The sequence below is a fragment of the Xenopus laevis genome, chromosome 1S (genome assembly GCF_017654675.1).
Source record: "Xenopus laevis strain J_2021 chromosome 1S, Xenopus_laevis_v10.1, whole genome shotgun sequence".
NCBI lineage: Eukaryota > Metazoa > Chordata > Amphibia > Anura > Pipidae > Xenopus > Xenopus laevis.
In genome coordinates, this window is record NC_054372.1 from 99536938 (window position 1) to 99556196 (window position 19259).

Genomic DNA, 19259 nt, shown 5'->3' on the forward strand with positions numbered 1-19259 from the left:
ACAAACATTCTGGAAAAGCCTTAAAAGCAATAGGAAAATGTTTTGTTCCTACTTTATTTGTATAAAGTCAATATTGTGAAGATGCCTTATGATGTTGCTTGTTTTTTCATTTATTGTAGGACACGGAGGAGTGAATCAGCTAGGTGGGGTTTTTGTAAATGGGCGGCCCCTTCCTGATGTAGTCCGGCAGAGAATTGTGGAACTGGCCCATCAAGGAGTAAGGCCGTGTGATATCTCTCGGCAACTACGGGTTAGTCACGGATGTGTCAGCAAAATTCTTGGCAGGTAATGAAAATTAAATCACATCCCATTATCAACCTTTCAAAAAAGTTTAGGTTACATGAAATTCAGTATCAAAATGTTTTGTCCACTTGGACTGTTTGATTCATATACTATTGTACTCCAGCCGTAAGTTTTTCTTAATAAAGGATCTGTGCTTTTTTTAACCTCATCTGCATGTAACTACAGTATGTGATATAGAGATTTGAATGCAGTATTGCAGGAAGGATTGCCATTAATAAAATCTTAATACAAATGATGTACAAGTTAGCGTGAATCTAGTGAAAGCTCATGTGCTACACACATTTCGCCCCTTCAGTATGTAGCATTCCCCAACTGTCCAAGGGTGCATGGGTGCAACCAGCAAATTTTAATGGGTCTATTTGCAGAGTGCTAAAACCAGTGCACTTTAAGTATATTTTTGCTCTTTGCACCATTTATTGTAAATTATCCCTTATATATAAATATATATACTAAATAAGACCATCAACACCGAGACTACTTGTGATAAATCCAAATAAGTGTATTAAAAAATATGTACAGCCAACGTGATGTTTCAGTCCCATCAGGGACTTTCTCATATATATCTGTATATGATATATATATATATATATATATATATATATATATATATATATATATATATATATATATTATATATATATATATATATATATATATATATATATATATATACACTAAACAAGGTAGCCCCAGTACTCTCAATATATAACCCCCTGAAAAAATATTCAGTCCTATCCTAAGTGAATTTTTTTTAATATTTTTTGGGGAGGTGGCTCTCTCCTTAAATGCTCGCTCTCCCAACCCCCGCCTAATGGTGTCTTTGGAGGAGATCATGCTAAATAAAGAGAAAAGCAGGTATGGTCTGTCTCCCCCAAAAGATAACACTTTATTTTTTTTCACTTAGGATAGGACTGACGCATGGGCGAGTCAGCTTATGCATGCTTTGTACAAACTTTGTAACTAAAATTGTCTTTTTTAAGAAAGTTACCGTTCAGTTGTGCAAGAATATTTTTTCAGGGGCTACCTTGTTTAGCATGTAAATTATGCCTTGCCCACGTGCACCCAATAAGAAAGGTGAGGAGTGGCATTTTAGCTTGTTTGTTTAAAAAAAAAAAAAAAAAAATATATACACACCAAACGAATAGGACGCACGTGTAACAATGTACCGTAGTGGTCTAGTGGGGGGGGGTCGGCAGACTATTATCTGATTCCTGTTGTCACCCCTGCTTGTTTTGACGATTCCAACCTCTATAATCCTGACCCAGCCTGGTAACTGACTCTGCTTTATCTGTTTCCCTTCTGATTGATCTCCTGGTTTGACCCTTCCCTGTTTGACTCCTCTTGTACTCCGCCTGCCTGACCCGCTTCATGCCTACGCCTTGTACTGTGATCTTCTGCCCAAAAGACTGCTGCTTACCGTCATGCACCTTTGCTTATCCAGAACCCTTCGCTTGGCACCTCTCTTATTAAGACCCGGCGGCATTCGATTAGCTGAGGGCTCCTCCCGAGGTGAAAGGCGGTTGTTAAAGACAGAAGCAAGAGCCGAGAACAGGGTGCTTAGCATTGGTTCTGGTTTTATGGTGCCGACCGTGACAGCACATATAGCTGTAATTCAACAGAATAATTAATCAAGCAAAGTGAAGGTTTATTTGGTCCACCGTTTCAGTTCCACACAGGAACCTTGAAACATTGGACCAAATAAACCTTCACTTTGCCTGATTAATTATTCATGTATATATATATATTTTTTAAAAAAAATATTGGCACACTTTTATGAGATTTTCTATACTAGTCTCTGCTAAAACAGATCATAGGTTGATAGATAATAGTCAGTTATGCCCATTACTCCATACATCTTGTAATAAGCCCCATACCTTTTATCCAATATTTGGAACCCAATTGTACATTTTATAACTGTACTTATTTACATGGATTCTTGCAAAATATGTAATAATTTAGCTTGATGAGGACAGTTTATAGGCAAATTCTGGTAAGATCTGGGATGAATTATTATTTGCTTTACCGGCAGTAGATGAAACGTTATTAGGATGTTATAAGATTTATTTTAATACCTAGATTTTTCCTAAGAAAAGAAAGGGATTTTTCCTAAGGGAGAAAGGAATAAATATTGTGCTGGAATGCAGTCTTAAAGCTAAAAGGTTTTTAAATCTCTTCCCTAGTGCGAAGTCTCTTTCTCAACAATGTCTTGTAAAGTAATTGCGTATCCAATGAGTATATATCAGGAAATGTAATAAGAAATGCACAATTTGATACCGGTTTAGTAATCCATAGTAATTAGTAAGTAGCATTTGACAATGCTGATTTAATTCCAATTTTTTCCATATATTTCTGCTGAGTTTTTATGAGAAAAACCTTGAGATTAGTGTTTCTAATTGATTATTCTGGCATATTATTGGCTAAATAATTATTGTAAAGGTTAGATAGGGTTGATACCTTTCCACATCTTCCTTTCCGGACAGAGGTGTGAGGTGATATCACGGGGGGGGGGGGGATATTGGTGGTCAAATGGTTGTGCTGTTGGGGAGGGGGGCTGGGTGATGATGTTGTGGGGGTGGAACTATGACGTGGCAATTGATTGATCATAGAGTCAATCTAGGAGAATACTAATTTGGAAGACTGTTCAGGCATTTTTGACCTGGGATGCTCTTCTGAAAACCAGGCTGAAAACCAGACAGGTGGCACCTTTAGTTACAGAATATCAGTGATACACTAATTTTACAAGCTTTTCGTTCATTTGCATGTTTTGTACATTTGTAGTAGATCTATATATATAGATTGTTATATATATATATAATTATTATAATATATATATATATATAATAATATATATAATAATATATATAATAATAATATATATATATATATATATATATAAATAAATATACACTGACCTGTTTTCTTTTAATATTATGATTTAATAAAATTTAAGATTTTACTAAAATCCCAGTGTGCATTCCTACATATGAGGACTTATATATAAATATATATATATATATATATATATATATATATATATATATTTTTTTTTTTTTTTTGGTGCACTTGTTGTGCACTAATGTCTTAAACATACGATTTGGAACATTGGTTCCCTGACTTTTCCAAGTCCTTGACAGCAGTTTAACCTATTTAGTGTCTTAGGGGGATTCTTTAGTATATTAGAAGGTCCTGTGTGTGTGAATTTTCAGTATACATATTGAATTTGAGTAAATATTTTGCAGATAATTGTGGTGCCTTTGCAGAATGTAAGATAACTGAAAAAAAATATGAACATTATTCATTGTTAAGCTTACAAAATGAGACCAAGATCATCATTCCTTTCTTCTTTCAGAAGGGATAGATTTTTGCAGAGGTCACGTGGAATCCTAGTAACACCCTAAGCATGATATAATGAGTTGGTCTAAGGCTTCTATCTTGTCATGTTTACTTTAATCCCTCATGTTCTGCATAAACTCTGAGTTCAGCGTGCTCAAAAAGATAAGGCACGATTATGAGTACATTTAAATGTGACAGTATTCGAAAGTTGTGGATCTTGATTTGTTTCACTCAAGCTGTCTAAAATAAATTAGAATTTCATAGCTCATTATTTCTATAAGTATTAATTACAGTGCATCCCTGTCTTAGTTTACCAAACAAAATGGCACTGTAATAAGAATTGTCAGAAGAAGAATGAATGCAATTATAAAATGAACTGATTTCATAATCAACATGCCGTATTATATGTTTTGACTTCTTCAGGAATTATTGCATGCCTTTTACAAATTTGACTGTGTGCTTTACTCACACACCTCTATGACAGGGCAATAAATCTACTGTAAACTGAGCATATGCTTACCCATCTGTAAGTTGTTGTTATAAACTATAAGATAAAAAAATACTTAAAAAGACAGATACCAGGAATTCATAAGATGTACTCTACATTTTTAGATTCCGTTTCTATGCTTAATCACTCGGTTAGATCTACTAAATCATGAAGATTACATAAAATTATGCAAAGTTATGTGGGGGTCAAGGCTCATAATTTTATGGGGTGCATGGATCATTTTAAAACATGTAGGAATATAAAGTGTGTTTTTTTGTTGTTGCTTAGTATGCTACAATCAAAGACAGAAGCGCAGCTGATGATAATCCTCAATGTGTTTAAAATTTGATGTACCAATGCAATCGAGTTGCCTAATTCAAATTTACCATAAAGCACTTTCCCCCAGACCACAAAAGGTGCCCCCGGTGCACCCCCTCCCCTGAGCATGCGTTAATTAAACTTACCTTCAGCACGTCAGGGAGGGAGATCAGTGGCCTGGGGGAGTGCTGGACAGAATCTGCACCAATGGGTAAGTAAAGAGTTAGGGGCAATTAGCAAAGGTACCACCTAGGCTGGGGGGAAGCAGGGAGGGGGGTCTATGTAGGGTAGGGGAGTAAGGGATTTAAGTAGCAAGGGTTTACTTCTCCTTTAAGATGAGGCATTAAATGGATACTAACAGCCTTTTCAAGTAGAGCAAGCTGATGCCCTACTGACATCTCCTTAGTGAGCCAGGTCTTGAACTTTTAGAAGTGGCTGCACTGCTGAAATAATTGAGTCCTGGGGATGCCATCCTGGTACTTTTTATACCAGGCAACGCATATGTGTGGGTCAGCAGACTGTAAACATCACTCTAGGACTGATATTTAGCTTGTGAACAGGCAGAGTCATCAATGTATCCTTTATGTTGGCTGTTTCTGTTGGGTTCATGCAACACTTTATAAATGCTGTTGAAACATGAAGGCATTATTAAAGTCTGTGTTTTCTACAGTAAGCTCATGCCAACAGAGAATCTAAACAAGTTGGTATTAAGCTAAAACCATGACATTAGAACTGTTTACTGCAGAACAAATATTCTGTAAAGAAGCATTTGCTATGATAGATCTAATTCTTTCTTGCAGTAATAAGACCAGCCTTCACAACTACTGGTACTTTGGGGTTAATGATCATAGACTCTCATTAGCTGATCATTATAGCTCTCTAACCATATTACACACAAAAATAATACTTTATTATAGCACATCATTCGTTTAGCTAAAATGTCTATATGCTTTAAGCTTTAAAAGCAACAGCCAATGAAAAATATCTTACATGAAAACTATTGCTTAAAAATAGAAATTATAAAAATAAAAGCATGTAGAGAATTTGAGGTCTTCAGTACTACAGCAAGTAAAGAAGTTTAAGCTTTAATAAGGCTTTGATCCCAGAATGATAGAAAGGCAAATATGTACTTGTTTCTGGTTGAAGGAGTCTATTGAACTCTTTCACGTATATACAGTAGGTTAGGAGCGCTTCAAAATACCTGTTTCTACACTGTATGATTATAATGTTCTATATCACTTAGAGATGACAGGAAGCGGAAACACAGAGACTTATCCTGAAGCTTTAGGCCATTGTCTTATTCACTTCTAGAAAGATTATTATAACTTTCTATGATTTCTTGGAGAAGTTACTTTCCTTGTACAGGTATGGGATATATTACACCGGAAACCCATTATCCAGAAAGCTCTGAACTACGGGTAGGCCACAGGGCCATAACCCATAGACTCCATTATTAGTAAATAATTCTATTTTTTCAAAAGATTATTTCCTTTTTCTCTGTAATAAGAAAACAGTATCTTGTACTTCAATAAAACTAAGATATAGTTAATTCTTACTAGAAGTAAAACCAGACTATTGGGTTTATTTAATGTTTCAGTGATTTTCTAGTAGACTTAAGGGATGAAGATCGAATTTATGGAATGATCTGTTATCTGAAAAACCCCAGGTCCCGAGCATTCTGAATAACAGGTCCAATACGTGTACGCATGTGACTATTTCTGTCTTTATTGTCAAGCAGAAGACTTTTGTATTTAATAGATGTTCTCCTATGAACAAAGCCTATATCCCAGAGGACAAAGAAGGATCAATTACCCTTTACCTAAAAGCCTCAGTGAAGTTATGTGCAACTCTTTGCCGGATTTTGCTACAAACATTCGAGATTTAGATTTTAGACATGTAAAAGTTCAGATTTCATGTATTTATATAAATTATAAGTTCATGTCTACTCAACTCTTTTACTCCTGTTGTGTAACCACAACGAGAACACCACTAAAGTTTCACTATGAAAACAAATGGTATTATAATAGAATGGTTTTATTAAGCGATGCCAATATTTTATGTTGCAGTAACTACTTTTTAATGCTGTGGCATATACATCCACTACTAGACATAACTAATATAAAACATGAAACAGCTCACTAGTTAATCTTTTATAAGGGGAACATTTGCCTGTTCCACTAAAGTGCACAAATTTGGCAAACGCCTAAAAATCCCCCCGAAACTCTTATTTGAGTCACAAGTGCAGATGAGCCAAATAGATGATTCACTTATGACTCAAATCGGTTTCAAGGCTTTAAAACCAAAATGGTGCAAAATACGTTTACATTTTTTAAAAAAAATTCCATTAAACAATTAAAGGGCAAGTCAACCGAAAATAAAAATATGCCTAATAAAAGACAACATCGTTCTAAGCAACTTTCCAATAAACATTTATTAAAAGTTTTCAGTGCTTTTAAAGCTATTGAAAGCAGCATTTGCTTAACTCCTCCTTGTTACTTTTTAAACAATATTGCAAAAGTCTTAGTTCCCCAGCAAAGACAGGTCTGTTAAACAGCTTCCTTGTCTTACATTGTTTCAACAGTCTGATCCATCAGGGCAGAGAACAGAATGGGACAGAAAATCACTGCCTTCAGTAGCAATACATATACAAATAACTTAAAAACCATAGAAAATTAGTAATTTTTATTTTGGGGTTGACTTGCTCTTTAGTGAAAGTGACTCATATTTATTTATACTTTATAAGTGGTAAATACAGAGCTGCAATGAAGTGATATTCTGGACATATTACAGTATGCCCTAGATAATATCTATTTAATGGAAATAAATGAAGGATACGCCTTATAATTAACGCTTATTGTTCCTTTTTTTAAGAATTGTAACTTTTCCTGTACACTGCAGTGTTATGGCAGTTCCACAAAGTTACAGTATATAAAGATACACAGTGTTAGCTGTTGTCGTAAAACAACATTCTGAAACATTTACACATTATTCCTTTTGTTAACGGGATTCTGAGGGAACCCGAAGGACATTGCAAAATCAGCTACGAGACCCAAAGTTTGATTTTGCACTTTGTTTTAGTAACTATTCTCTGTGGCACAGGGATCAGTTTTTAAGTCCCTTCAGTTTTTATACTTTTGCACAGATATTTGAAACCCGGCATTATTTTTTTTTACAGTAGGGCCAGTCATTTTGTGAGATCAGCTGGTAACAATATGATCTCTCTGAGAAATATTATTTTGTACTGTAGAGTAACCTTATAATGGGACAGCAGGGGAGGCACTCTTTTTTTTATTAATCATTCTTATAATAATAATAATAATAAAATTAATAATAATGTTTGACAATGTACAGTATCTTTACCTTTATTTATATAGTGTTACTATGTACAGTAGAGCTTTATGTACAGTGCATAATTATGTTCATAAAATTTGATGTGTAATACATTTGTTTAATGGTTTGGGGCTTGTATTGTGAGATTTTATTACATATCTTTCGTGCATTCTCACCAATATAGACAATATTAAATAGAGAAACAAACTAATTTATTTAGGGATATGAACACATTCTGTATAGTATACTATGGCAACCAAGCAGTATGCCTTGTATTCTGAGAATAATGAAAGCAAAAATATGATTGGTTACTGTGAGTTAGTGGTCTTGTTCAAATCTTGTCCACATTACAACATACTTTGTGATACACATATAGCAACTTTCTAGTGGTATGACTGCAAGATTTTAATAGCACTCTCGGGATTTACTGAACAGCATATAAGGTTTGCTGCCACTTGTATAAATGTGCTTTTGATGACATCTTATCAGGAATAATTTTTCCTTTCCCAAAACATTATACCCTGTGTTTTTTCAAGAGAGAACTAGTATCATGCAAAGAGTAAAAGATGACAAGAAAAATAATGGTGCCATCGTGCAAAATAAAAGATATTTCTATCAGGATTTCATTCTACAGGACAATTTTGCCAAACGGCACCATCAATAATAAAACCTTTTCAAGTAGGAGCATTTTGCCAGTAACGGCAATTCACTGTCAGAGAGTTCGCTATAAAATGGTTCTAAGTGTGATTTGTTTTCCTATAGCACTCTTGATTAATCACACACATTTTCTGGTGATATTTGATCCTAGCTTATCCCTTAATCATATATTGTTTTTATTCTTATGCTATGAAGAAATGATATTGACTGCTGTACTGCAATTTCTGATAATGCAAGGAAATTTATCAAGATGACATTATGTGCAATACTCAAATTCCATTATACCAGAATTTGAAATGCATTTCAACTGACTGTATATTTACACAGAAAAGTAATAGTTGAAGCTGAAAAAAAGAATATTATCCATCAGGTTCAACCTTTTGCTCAACTAATTGCTTCTAAAATTGTCAACTTCTAAATGACTCACTTCACTATAATGGACCAATAGTAACCTTGTAAATGTGCTGTAAATTTTATTTTTACAGGTACTATGAAACTGGAAGTATAAAGCCTGGTGTGATTGGAGGATCAAAGCCAAAGGTTGCAACACCCAAAGTTGTAGACAAAATTGCTGACTACAAGCGTCAAAATCCCACCATGTTTGCATGGGAGATTAGGGACAGATTATTAGCAGAAGGGGTGTGTGACAATGAGACTGTTCCCAGCGTCAGCTCCATAAACAGGTAATGGACCAAAACCATATAATACTATTTATAACACCATTTCTCTTAATTTCATATTGTGGAACAGGTCTCTAATAGTTTGCAAATGCATGGTTGAAAAACAGTTGATAAACTGTTTTAAAAGACAACATCACTGTAGATGATAATTACCTCCAATGCCCCTTGATAACAAATAAAGCACCATTGTGGGACTAGTCTGCCAGAGTACCAGACGATTTACCAGTGGGCTCAGCAATGGACAGTTTTCATAAGTACTATTTTTTTCCACCCTAGATCTATGTGACACCTATTACATTTTGTCTACATTTTTTTCTGTAAGAGTGGGCCCTCTGTTCTGCTCATGTTCTGTAGTGGGACTTATGAGGTCCAGTAGCACTAGATTATCTTTCCTAAATGGGAGACTAAAATATTAATATGAAGGGGAGTCATTATTGGTCACCAGCCTGTACTCATTAGGAACAGTAGGGCCAGAACTAGGAGTAGGCTGTTTCCAACTTGTCGTTTAGCTCCCCCACCACATTGTCACTGTGCTTGTCCGATCATGCTTGTTTTTTCCCTTGAGTGTGTGCAGCGGTGGGGGGAATTAAGGTGGTCAGCCAGGATTCCTAGGGCAGTCAGCTCAGCCCTGTCTATGACCCACATATTTCCAGAGAGTTTCAGGGTGACTGAGAGCAAAATCTCATTGAAAATAAACCTAATGGGCTCCAGCCTGCCCAAGACTCGCATGCAGTATGTTACTTGGCGAAAGACATAAAATAACAAGAAATATTATTACCCTTTAACCCTGAATACTGTATCACCTACTTGCTATTTGACAAGTACTCCAAAGGCAGTTACATTTACCTTTACTTTTCTAAAGTCTGTGATACCTGAGACCTTTGTCTGCTAAACCATTAAAAGTGGATAAGGTCCTTATTAGGCCTAAATTCACTAGATCAAATAGAAAATCTTTTTTTTTTCAAATATGAATAAAAATTTTTAAACAGCAACTGGAAAGCAAAACTTTAAAAAGCCTCTATTTCAGCATGGCTTAGACTCTGGACAAAAATTCTGAATAGTCAGCTAGTTATTTATTAATACTATATGTGCAAATGTTACTTTATATAATAATATCATCAGTGTCTGTATGTTTCTCTTTTTACACTGTCTCTTAATATATGGAAATTAATACAATGAACTCAGCAGGAAATAATTAACATTCTCTAAAACTATCAATTTGCATACAAATAAATATAGAGGTACAATAAAATCATTGATCTAAAATAAAGGTACACTATATTTAATGATCTTTTAAAATAAACATTTAACAAATCCGATCAAAAAATATATTATTGTTACAGTCATTGACTGGATTGGAAAATGCTGAGTTAATCTTGCCACATATATAGAAAGAGGGTTGTTCACTATGCATTGATATTGAGCTTTGGCTAGAACGTGCTTCCAGATAGGGGACTAGGAAATGTATTAAACTTGAGGAATAAGCAATAAATCCTTGGTTTATTGGCTCCATATCTCTGTATACCTCTACTCTACAACAAATCAGGCCATATAAATTGCCATAAAAAAATCGCCAAAAAACACATTTTACAGTATGTGTTTCATAGGGCTAAAAATCAATCATTATTGTTATTTAGCATTTTAACTGCCAGCCAATATGTAATACAAGACAATACAAGACAAGTCTGGATAAAGTGTGGGATACCAAGCTGTCTTGGAGCTAATATTTATCCAGTCATTTATACAGCTTGTCAACAAGCAGCTTTAAAATACTTTCACCAAAGAAGGTCTCCTCCAAAGTGGACTCTAATGCTCTTAGGCTGTTCATCAGCTGTATTTTAGTAGTAGCTGAAGGATCACAAGTGATGACATATATTTGTATTTAAAGTAAAATGTAAAAAGTTCATCTGGGTTTTGGTTTGACAGGTCTTGTAAAATGGGCCCTCCACTTTGTTTTATTCTGGGATCTGGTGTGGAAATGTGTTGTAAGGCTGTAGTATGTTAAAACACAATTTTACATTTGCTGCATAGTTAATTAATGGTTTATAACCAAAATAAAATGTTTACATTTACAGAAATGATTTATTACCCCTCAAACCTAACAGACCATGTTTAGATAGACCAATGTAGTTCTGCCTTTTTTGCACTAGATGGAGTTCTTGCAAAACACCATTTTTTTCCAGTTTGGTGCAGTAGAATAACGGCAAAAAGTGGTAGCCATGACTTTGGTTATAGAGCTTATGTATAGGTTAGTTTAGTGTATAAGTGTAACATTGGACAATATGAAATTGCCAATTTTGAATTTTCCAAACACTGGATCTCTGATCTCTGGCTATTTTCTAACCATGTTTAACAGTTCTGTAGTGCAGTCATGAACGACAGTTTTGCATTGCAATATTTTAAAGTATTTTTATTTAAGCATTAGAATGAGTTGATAACTCACTGTCAATGTACAGTATTTACATTGATAATTGGGAAGTTTTTAAAGGTTTGCCATAAAATATTCTGGGTTAATTAATTGAATCTCCATATGATTGCCCAACTTTTTGCATGTTTGGTATACTACATATGGTTTGACAAATGTTAAAACTTTTAGTATGTTATGTAATGACCAATTCCAATTTTAAGCAACTTTTCAATTGATTTGCATAATTTTTTTTACGTCATTTTTTTTTTACCTTTTTCTGCCTCTTCCCAACTTTCAAATGTTGGTCGCTGCCCCTATCTAAAAAAACAAATGCTCTCTAATGCTACAAATGTATTGTTATTGCTGCTTTTTAGTACTTATATTTCTAGTCTGGCCCTCTCATGTTCATATTCCAGTCTCTTATTCAAATCAATTCATAGTTGATAGGGTAATTTGAATCCTAGCACCCGGATTCGTGAAATTGCAAACTGGAGAGCTGCTGAATAAAAAGCTAGATAACTCACAAATAATAAAAAATTAAAACAATTGCAAATTGTCTCAGTATATCGTTCTCTGCATCATACTAAAAGCTAATTTAAAAGGTGAACATCCCCTTTAATGTCATGACTACATTTATTGGTAGCCTGGCCTTTTTAACCCATTCAGGCAGAAATAAACCACCCCTGGACTTTCTAAATTTTGCTGGCATTAAGTTTCCAAAATTGAGCCGAAAGCTTAGAAAGATAAGGACACCCTGCTTCAAATAGATACTCACTTAAAACTTTCATCTTACTCTTTGTTCATTTAGTGGATCTTGACATCAAGATCACATGTTACTATTTTATTTTATGGTCAAGGATGATCACATGGACATAATTGTTTTTGACAACAGAAATATTGCTTCACGTGGCTGTAAATCCAACTCAATAAATGACCTTCATTTCATCCATAATATTAATTGTCCTCGTTCTTTTGTTGAAGTTATATATCCACACACATGGGTAAGCCCTAAAGGATTTCCTCAAAGAGCTGAGTAAATTAAATAAAAAATATAGCTATTTAATTAATAGATCAGTCTCATAAACACCAACTACTATATCAGATAAGCCATGACTTCACGTGTTCCTCATGATTGATATTTTTAAACAGTATGAGACTTTTATATTAAATTCTTTGTAGACATATCAGCCATCAAGTTTGCTATGTAACTCTTTTCTTTCCAATGGTTTTCTGGGATAAGGACTCTTGCTTTGTAAAACTTGGTTTTCCCATAGTATAACCTTATAATGTATGTGCTATGCTGTTTCGCAGGCTGTCACTATGTTTGCCGTTAACATAACACATACATTGCTTGAAGCAAAGTATTTAAATGTAATGTTATCCAAGTTGAGAGAAATGCCCATACCCATTTTGACCTTTTACTGATGCAGTAATTTAAGTACAAACATAGTACGACCTAATTGAAACTGTGTATCCCAGTGTTATATTATAGAATATATACAGAATATATAACAGAATAGTTTAATGATGAGATACTGCATATGTGCATCTTTTCCTTGTGCAAAAATTATTTCTTCCATATTACTATAGATGATATCCAGTCGTTGTCTTAAACATCATGTTTCAGTTTTCTATGAAATGTTTTAATCATAGAATATAATTTGGAAGCATATTTGCTATTGAAAGCTATAGCTGTGTGTCCAGTGCTAGTTAGTTTCTTTATTGCTCATCTTGACAACATATGCAGTCAGGACCAGTAGTGAAGCAGTATCTTTAACAGAACCAAACCTCGAGTGTGACAGCATATATAATGTAGTGGAAAGTAGACTGGTGGCTATATGAATTAACTACTAATTGAATTTGTGTCTGATCTGTGTAACTCCGTTTAACCGTTTTGATTCTTCCTTTTACATGAACACAGAATCATCCGAACTAAGGTTCAACAGCCAACAAATCAGCAAGTCCCTCCATCCAATCACAGCATAGGTAAGAAATATTTCATATTAAATATGATTACACAATGAAAGCTTTAGGAACGTTTAATTATTGGTATGGAGAGATAATTTTGCATAAAACACTTTAGCACTCACATACTAATACAAGTCTTTTGTCATTCTCCAGGGGCTGAACATGGTAAATTAATTTTACAAATAGTGTTAAAACGTTTTGTATTTTACTGATTATTATGATAAATAGATTTCACCCTGAGACAGAAAATTGAAATTTACACTAAAAATGCTAACGGGGCACTGAGAAATGCTTGATAATTAAAGTAATAAATCAAAAAATAAAAACGTATTCATAACATTTTATGCACCATTAGCCAGAAAGTAGTTTGAATGCGTTCTTCTCAACCATAGATTTATTTTTTATTTTTTTGCATTTGTAATCTTTAATGGAGAGGTGGGAAAACTCAATTTTGAAACCAAATCTGAACTAACATCCCTTTGCCTCTTTACAATCATAATAAGTCCAACAAGAATTGGGATTTGGATGGTTAATGGCCTTCTTTTGCTACATGAATGCCTGCACTTAACAAAAATACAATTTTATTTTTTGACTATGGCCATATACTTGCTAAAACAAATCTCTTTATTAAGTTTTACATGGAGTGATACAACCCTCTGCTTCTGTCTGTACAGTATCCTAAACTTCTTTTGTAACTTAGAGGCATCCTATGTACCTGCATTAATGAACCTAATACTAGTGAGGTGCTAGATGGAGATCAATCATCCAAACGCACAATATTTTCCACTTTATTTATTTATTTGTCGTGCTGATAGTATGCACTTTAATTAAGAATATTATGACACACCCCTTTAATTAAATTAAACTTTTCTTAGCCTAATTACACAAATTAACATAATATGACTATATAGGAATGGAATCCATTATTTGGAAACACATTTTACAGAAAGCTCTGAATTGCGGGAAAGCCGTCTCCAATAAACACCATTTTTATCGAAATAAGCCATATTTTAAAAAAATTTTTTTCTTTTTCTCTGTCATAATAAAATACTACCTTGTACTTGATCCAAACTAAGGTGTAACAAATTCTTATTGGAAGCAAAACCAGCCTATTCGGTTTATTTAATATTTTCTAGTACAAAAGTATATGGTATGAAGATCCAAATTACAGTAAAAAAAGACGTGGCAGTGTGTTTGCATATATGTTAGTGTAGGGGAGGTATTTCTCATTTATATTTTATTTCTGCAGTAAATGTAAATGAGTTAAAATGATCCAGGGTGGAATCTATGCTATCTGTACTTTGTTTTGTTTTTTTCCGCACATATTGGTGTTACTGGGTACAAAAACACCCATGCCTTGGGGGAGATCAGCTATTTTGCAAACAGATATTAAAATATTGCATCAGGTTGTCCACCATGTCCCCTATATTCTGAATCCCTTTGCTCTTTTTTTAAGCCCCTGGTCACACATTGAACACCGCAGTACAAATAAGATGAGACACTAGTGCCCCCAAAAGCTAAAATAGTCCACAGGCAAATCATGCAATTTCTGTCACAGGTCTTCAACTTTTTTCTGTAATGTTTTTTGGAAATGTATTCCAGTGTGTTAAGTATATAAGTTGGAATTCCAATAAACTGACTGCATTAGGGAGCTGGTATGAAAACAGTATACTGACTGCAAGCTTAATGCGCAGCTTGGTCCCCATGTTCTCTTAGCTTTATACCTCTTTATAGATGCAAATTGATGATCACACATCATTACGAAGCAGTCTTGTCTTGGTAATCCTTCTTAAAAGGGTTTCCCCAAAAGGATGGAGGATTTATACCTTCATCCTATTTAGCATTCTGCGTAGTGCCAATGACTTATTTGTTCCTCCCATTGGAGCCTTACCCGGGTCAGCATGAGGAGTTTCATACAAAGGATTCACTGAAGCAATACCTTAGTTAGTTATTCCTTCAACTCTAAGATCTTTACCAAAGGAAAAAAAATAACATTTGTTGCTTCTGGCTAAATTCCACCTGCTAGACTTCCATTGACAGTTTGCTGATTGTCGATTACTTTAGTTCCCTGCATCAGTATTTAATGTACCAGTTTGGTTTCAGAACTGTGAAATACTTATACTCAAAAAGAACTAGGTGAGAGTAATATTTTATTATTAATTATAATGATGCATTTTATGTAATTAAATGAAAATGTCACATAAGCTAGAAAGCAATAAGAAATGTCTTTATTAATGTTGTCATTATTCAATGAACACTATCATCCAGAGATCCCATATTTAAACATTCCTGCTAATTATTTTTATTAAAAACACCTATTTCAACTTAATTCCTTTATTTTCATAATATTATACATTCCACCTTTGTAACTTGTCTTTCTCACAAATTTCAGGGTGAGTAAAGGCCCTTTTATAGATGCAAGGCTGGAAACTGGCAAGACAGTATATATTTATATCTTAATACTTCTGTTCAACAAAGTATAAAAAGGGAATTCTGGAGTTATAAATACAGAATGGCAAAAGGATTATTGTTCTTAAGTGATAGGACAGAAACAGCCATATTCCACTAAGCACAAAACTCTCGAAAACTCTAGAGTCACTCTTCTTGGCCTTCATCACATTTCTCTATCACGGTAGAAAAAAAAGTTGTTGAAATTTATATATATATATTTCTGTTTGTTTTTGTTTAGTGTCCACTGGACCAGTGACTCAGGTCTCTTCAGTAAACACTGATTCAGCCGGATCATCTTATTCTATCAGTGGAATTCTGGGTATTACATCATCAAATGTAGAGACTAACAAGCGCAAAAGAGATGAAGGTAACCTTACCATTTTTTCCCATGCAATGTGTTCTTAAATACAAGTATTATTTATGTGTAAAATAGGGACTACATCTATGGTTTCTGCTGCGTTTAACGTTTTGAAATGTGTACCGTCGATACTGTAGGTTCATAACTGATAAAGAGTTTATGGGTTCAATAGCACGCAGAATAGCAGCCTTACAAAGAGAGATTAGTTCATTGCTTTATATGAAACTTGCAACTGATTTATATTGGGTGTTTGTTATACCCAAATTCATGATGTAAGTCTCATTAGAAATACTTTTATCAGAGGTCAAATCAAGTATTTATCAGTCAAAACACCTCAAAATTCCATAATATGTCTCATGTAAAAATAGGTTAATACTGACATATAATAATTAGTGTCTATATATTCACCAAACCAATTCTATAGAAGTAAGGATGAAAGACATCCACACTCACCGGACTTGCATGTATTCATTGATAACTTCTTGGGACAATGATATCATCCCATAGATCATATGTTCATGATCGATTTTGACTTATAGTTAAGTGTTAAGTGATCATTGTAAATTGTGAATAGCATTCCTGTGTGTTCCTAAATTTGTTCCTTATTCCTGGACTTTTTGACCTTGCCTGAACTTGAGACTTGCTTCAATTCTGCTTGCCTTTTGAACTATTGCCTGGAAATTGACTGCGATTACTACTAATCTCTTTTGGTTACTGAAAACCTGGACAAGTTTGCCATAATTTGTAGACTACTCTTTGCTTTGGTTCCAGATAACACAACTTTATATTAAAGAATTTTTTTTCATTCAATCAATGACTTTCATTTATTAATTGTTGACCTGTTACAAGGGAAAAAATGGTTGCAATGGAAATAATAGCGGCAGAGAAATATAAAAAAGGTCAGGGTTCTACTCATAGGTGTTAACAAGCTTTTTATGTTTACTGTCCATTCATATACTGATAGAATCTTACGGAACATAATCCTAAAGGTAATTTTGGCTTAATATTTTGAGCTGCATCATTTAACACATGTAAAAGACTATACAAGATATGCACCGTATTGTTTAATGCTTTCAGCTCATTTAATACAAGATAGGAATTCACTTTCATGTTCCAAAAAGTTCCAAAAAGTTTTAGACCATTACCCTTACATTTCATTATTAGCAAGACAAGGGTTGTTGATCAGACAATAGACTTTTGAGGGTAGTAAAATGTAATCACCCAGGTTGTTTGGTAGCAGTAATGACCCTGTAAATGGATTTCTTACTGAAATATTAGTTTAATTGCTTATTTCTCAGCAAAGCATTGGCAAGCCAGAAGCATGTTCTTTTAGCAAATTTAGTTCTGTGAGCCTTTTTTTTCAATTTTTAAATCTAGCAACAAATGTATCATTGTAACACAAATTTTCCATAAATTGATTATAACAAATTCTAACAATTTGATTTGATACAGGCTGGGCAATTGCAAGAGCCTCTTTTTTTTAAAATGGGGGAAATTAAATTATAATAATATAATATTATTCAATTTAGCCACATTCTCAGATGGCAGATAGTGGAGTGATCCAACAAATAATTCCATAGTGGCATCACCATGTAGCAATGTGGTCCAATATTGCTCCAGATCAGCCAATAACTCTATGCAAACCAACATGGTGGTGGTTAGCTTTTCAAGCAGGCAGGAGAGGCACATGCCTAGGGTGCAAAGCTTGGGGGCACCAGGCATGTACCACATAAGCAGCCTACCCCTAATCCGCCACAGTGCATTGATTGCTGCTTGAATGTGTGTGTTAAAGGCCTATGTTGGCCCAAAAGGGCAGAAACTGTAATTATCCTGACATCATAAGGGGAGAGTGTGATTGAGAACAACAGAGATTTTCAAAGGGTAAATGTATCCTGTACAGTGCAGTCAGTCAGTACCTTCTAACAAAGTCAGAAAACTTATGGATAAGGAACATAACTGTTACCTGCCTTTGTGCTTCAATGCCCCTAATAGGCTAAATACAAAAATATGGTAAATAAATGCTAAAAAGACAGGTCCTTGAGAAACGACCTACTGTAAATGTTGTTTTTATTAAAAATTTGCAATTCATTTTTAAACAGTGCATGTGGAGAATGAAGTCATTATCAGTGTTTTAGGGGTCATTGTCGAATTTTTCCAGTGTAATGCGGATTTAAGAATTTTGTCTAATGAATTCCTGTACTCCATAGTTTCTCAGATATAATTCCAAGGAATTGATTAAACTGAGATGAATGATATGTGGAAAATTGTATCACTGTATGTTGTTCATTTAGTATTTCAAATACAGGACCCTACTTTTCAAATGCCGAATGACCAATGTTTATTACTTCAGCATTCTTCACAGGTTTGATTAAGTGATGTTGGATTTATTTATTTATAAAGGCTTCAAAATATTTTCCTTGAAGTTGGAACACTGTTAAAGATTGAATTACCAGTAGATATTTATCCAAAGTTGAAAAGTTATGATAGCTTCAGTTGCATTTCAACAACAAGTAATCCCATGCTTCTCTCATTTTGATATATATATATATATATATATATATATATACACACACACACACACACACTGAACCAAAATTTAGTCAAAGTTTTTTTTAGTCGAATAGGTCAGTTCTGATTGAATAGGTCCAGGGGTGCTTCGCCAATGAGGCGAGTTGAGGCTTTCGCCTCAGGCGGCAGCGCCCCACTAGGTACCAGGGGCAACAAAAATGCTGCTCCTGGTACTTTAAGAGCGAATTTCTGGGGGAGGGGGGGCAGCAGCAACTGCTGCTGCCTCAGGCGGCAGAGGGGCCAGGATCGCCCCTGAATAGGTCCCTATTTGGCTGAATTTGAATCATATGAATCGAAGGAATACCTCATTCGATCGAATTTGATTTTTCAAAGTCCACCAATCGACTCCAAATAGGTTCTAGGAGGTCCCCTATAGGTTAAAACAGCAATTTGGCAGGT

The 19259-nt window shown here is 34.4% G+C and overlaps 1 protein-coding gene across 4 annotated transcripts in view; it reads left to right on the plus strand.

The window, feature by feature from the left end:
• Window positions 1-19259, plus strand: part of LOC108703726 (paired box protein Pax-5-like) — a 133610-nt gene that overhangs the window by 18025 nt on the left and 96326 nt on the right. For all 4 annotated transcript variants that reach the window (XM_018239937.2, XM_041579984.1, XM_041579985.1 and 1 more), the window contains exons 2-5: window positions 120-285; window positions 8914-9111; window positions 13437-13501; window positions 16173-16301. In XM_018239937.2, the coding sequence (XP_018095426.1) occupies window positions 120-285; window positions 8914-9111; window positions 13437-13501; window positions 16173-16301 (558 nt within the window). The remainder of the gene's footprint in view (window positions 1-119; window positions 286-8913; window positions 9112-13436; window positions 13502-16172; window positions 16302-19259) is intronic.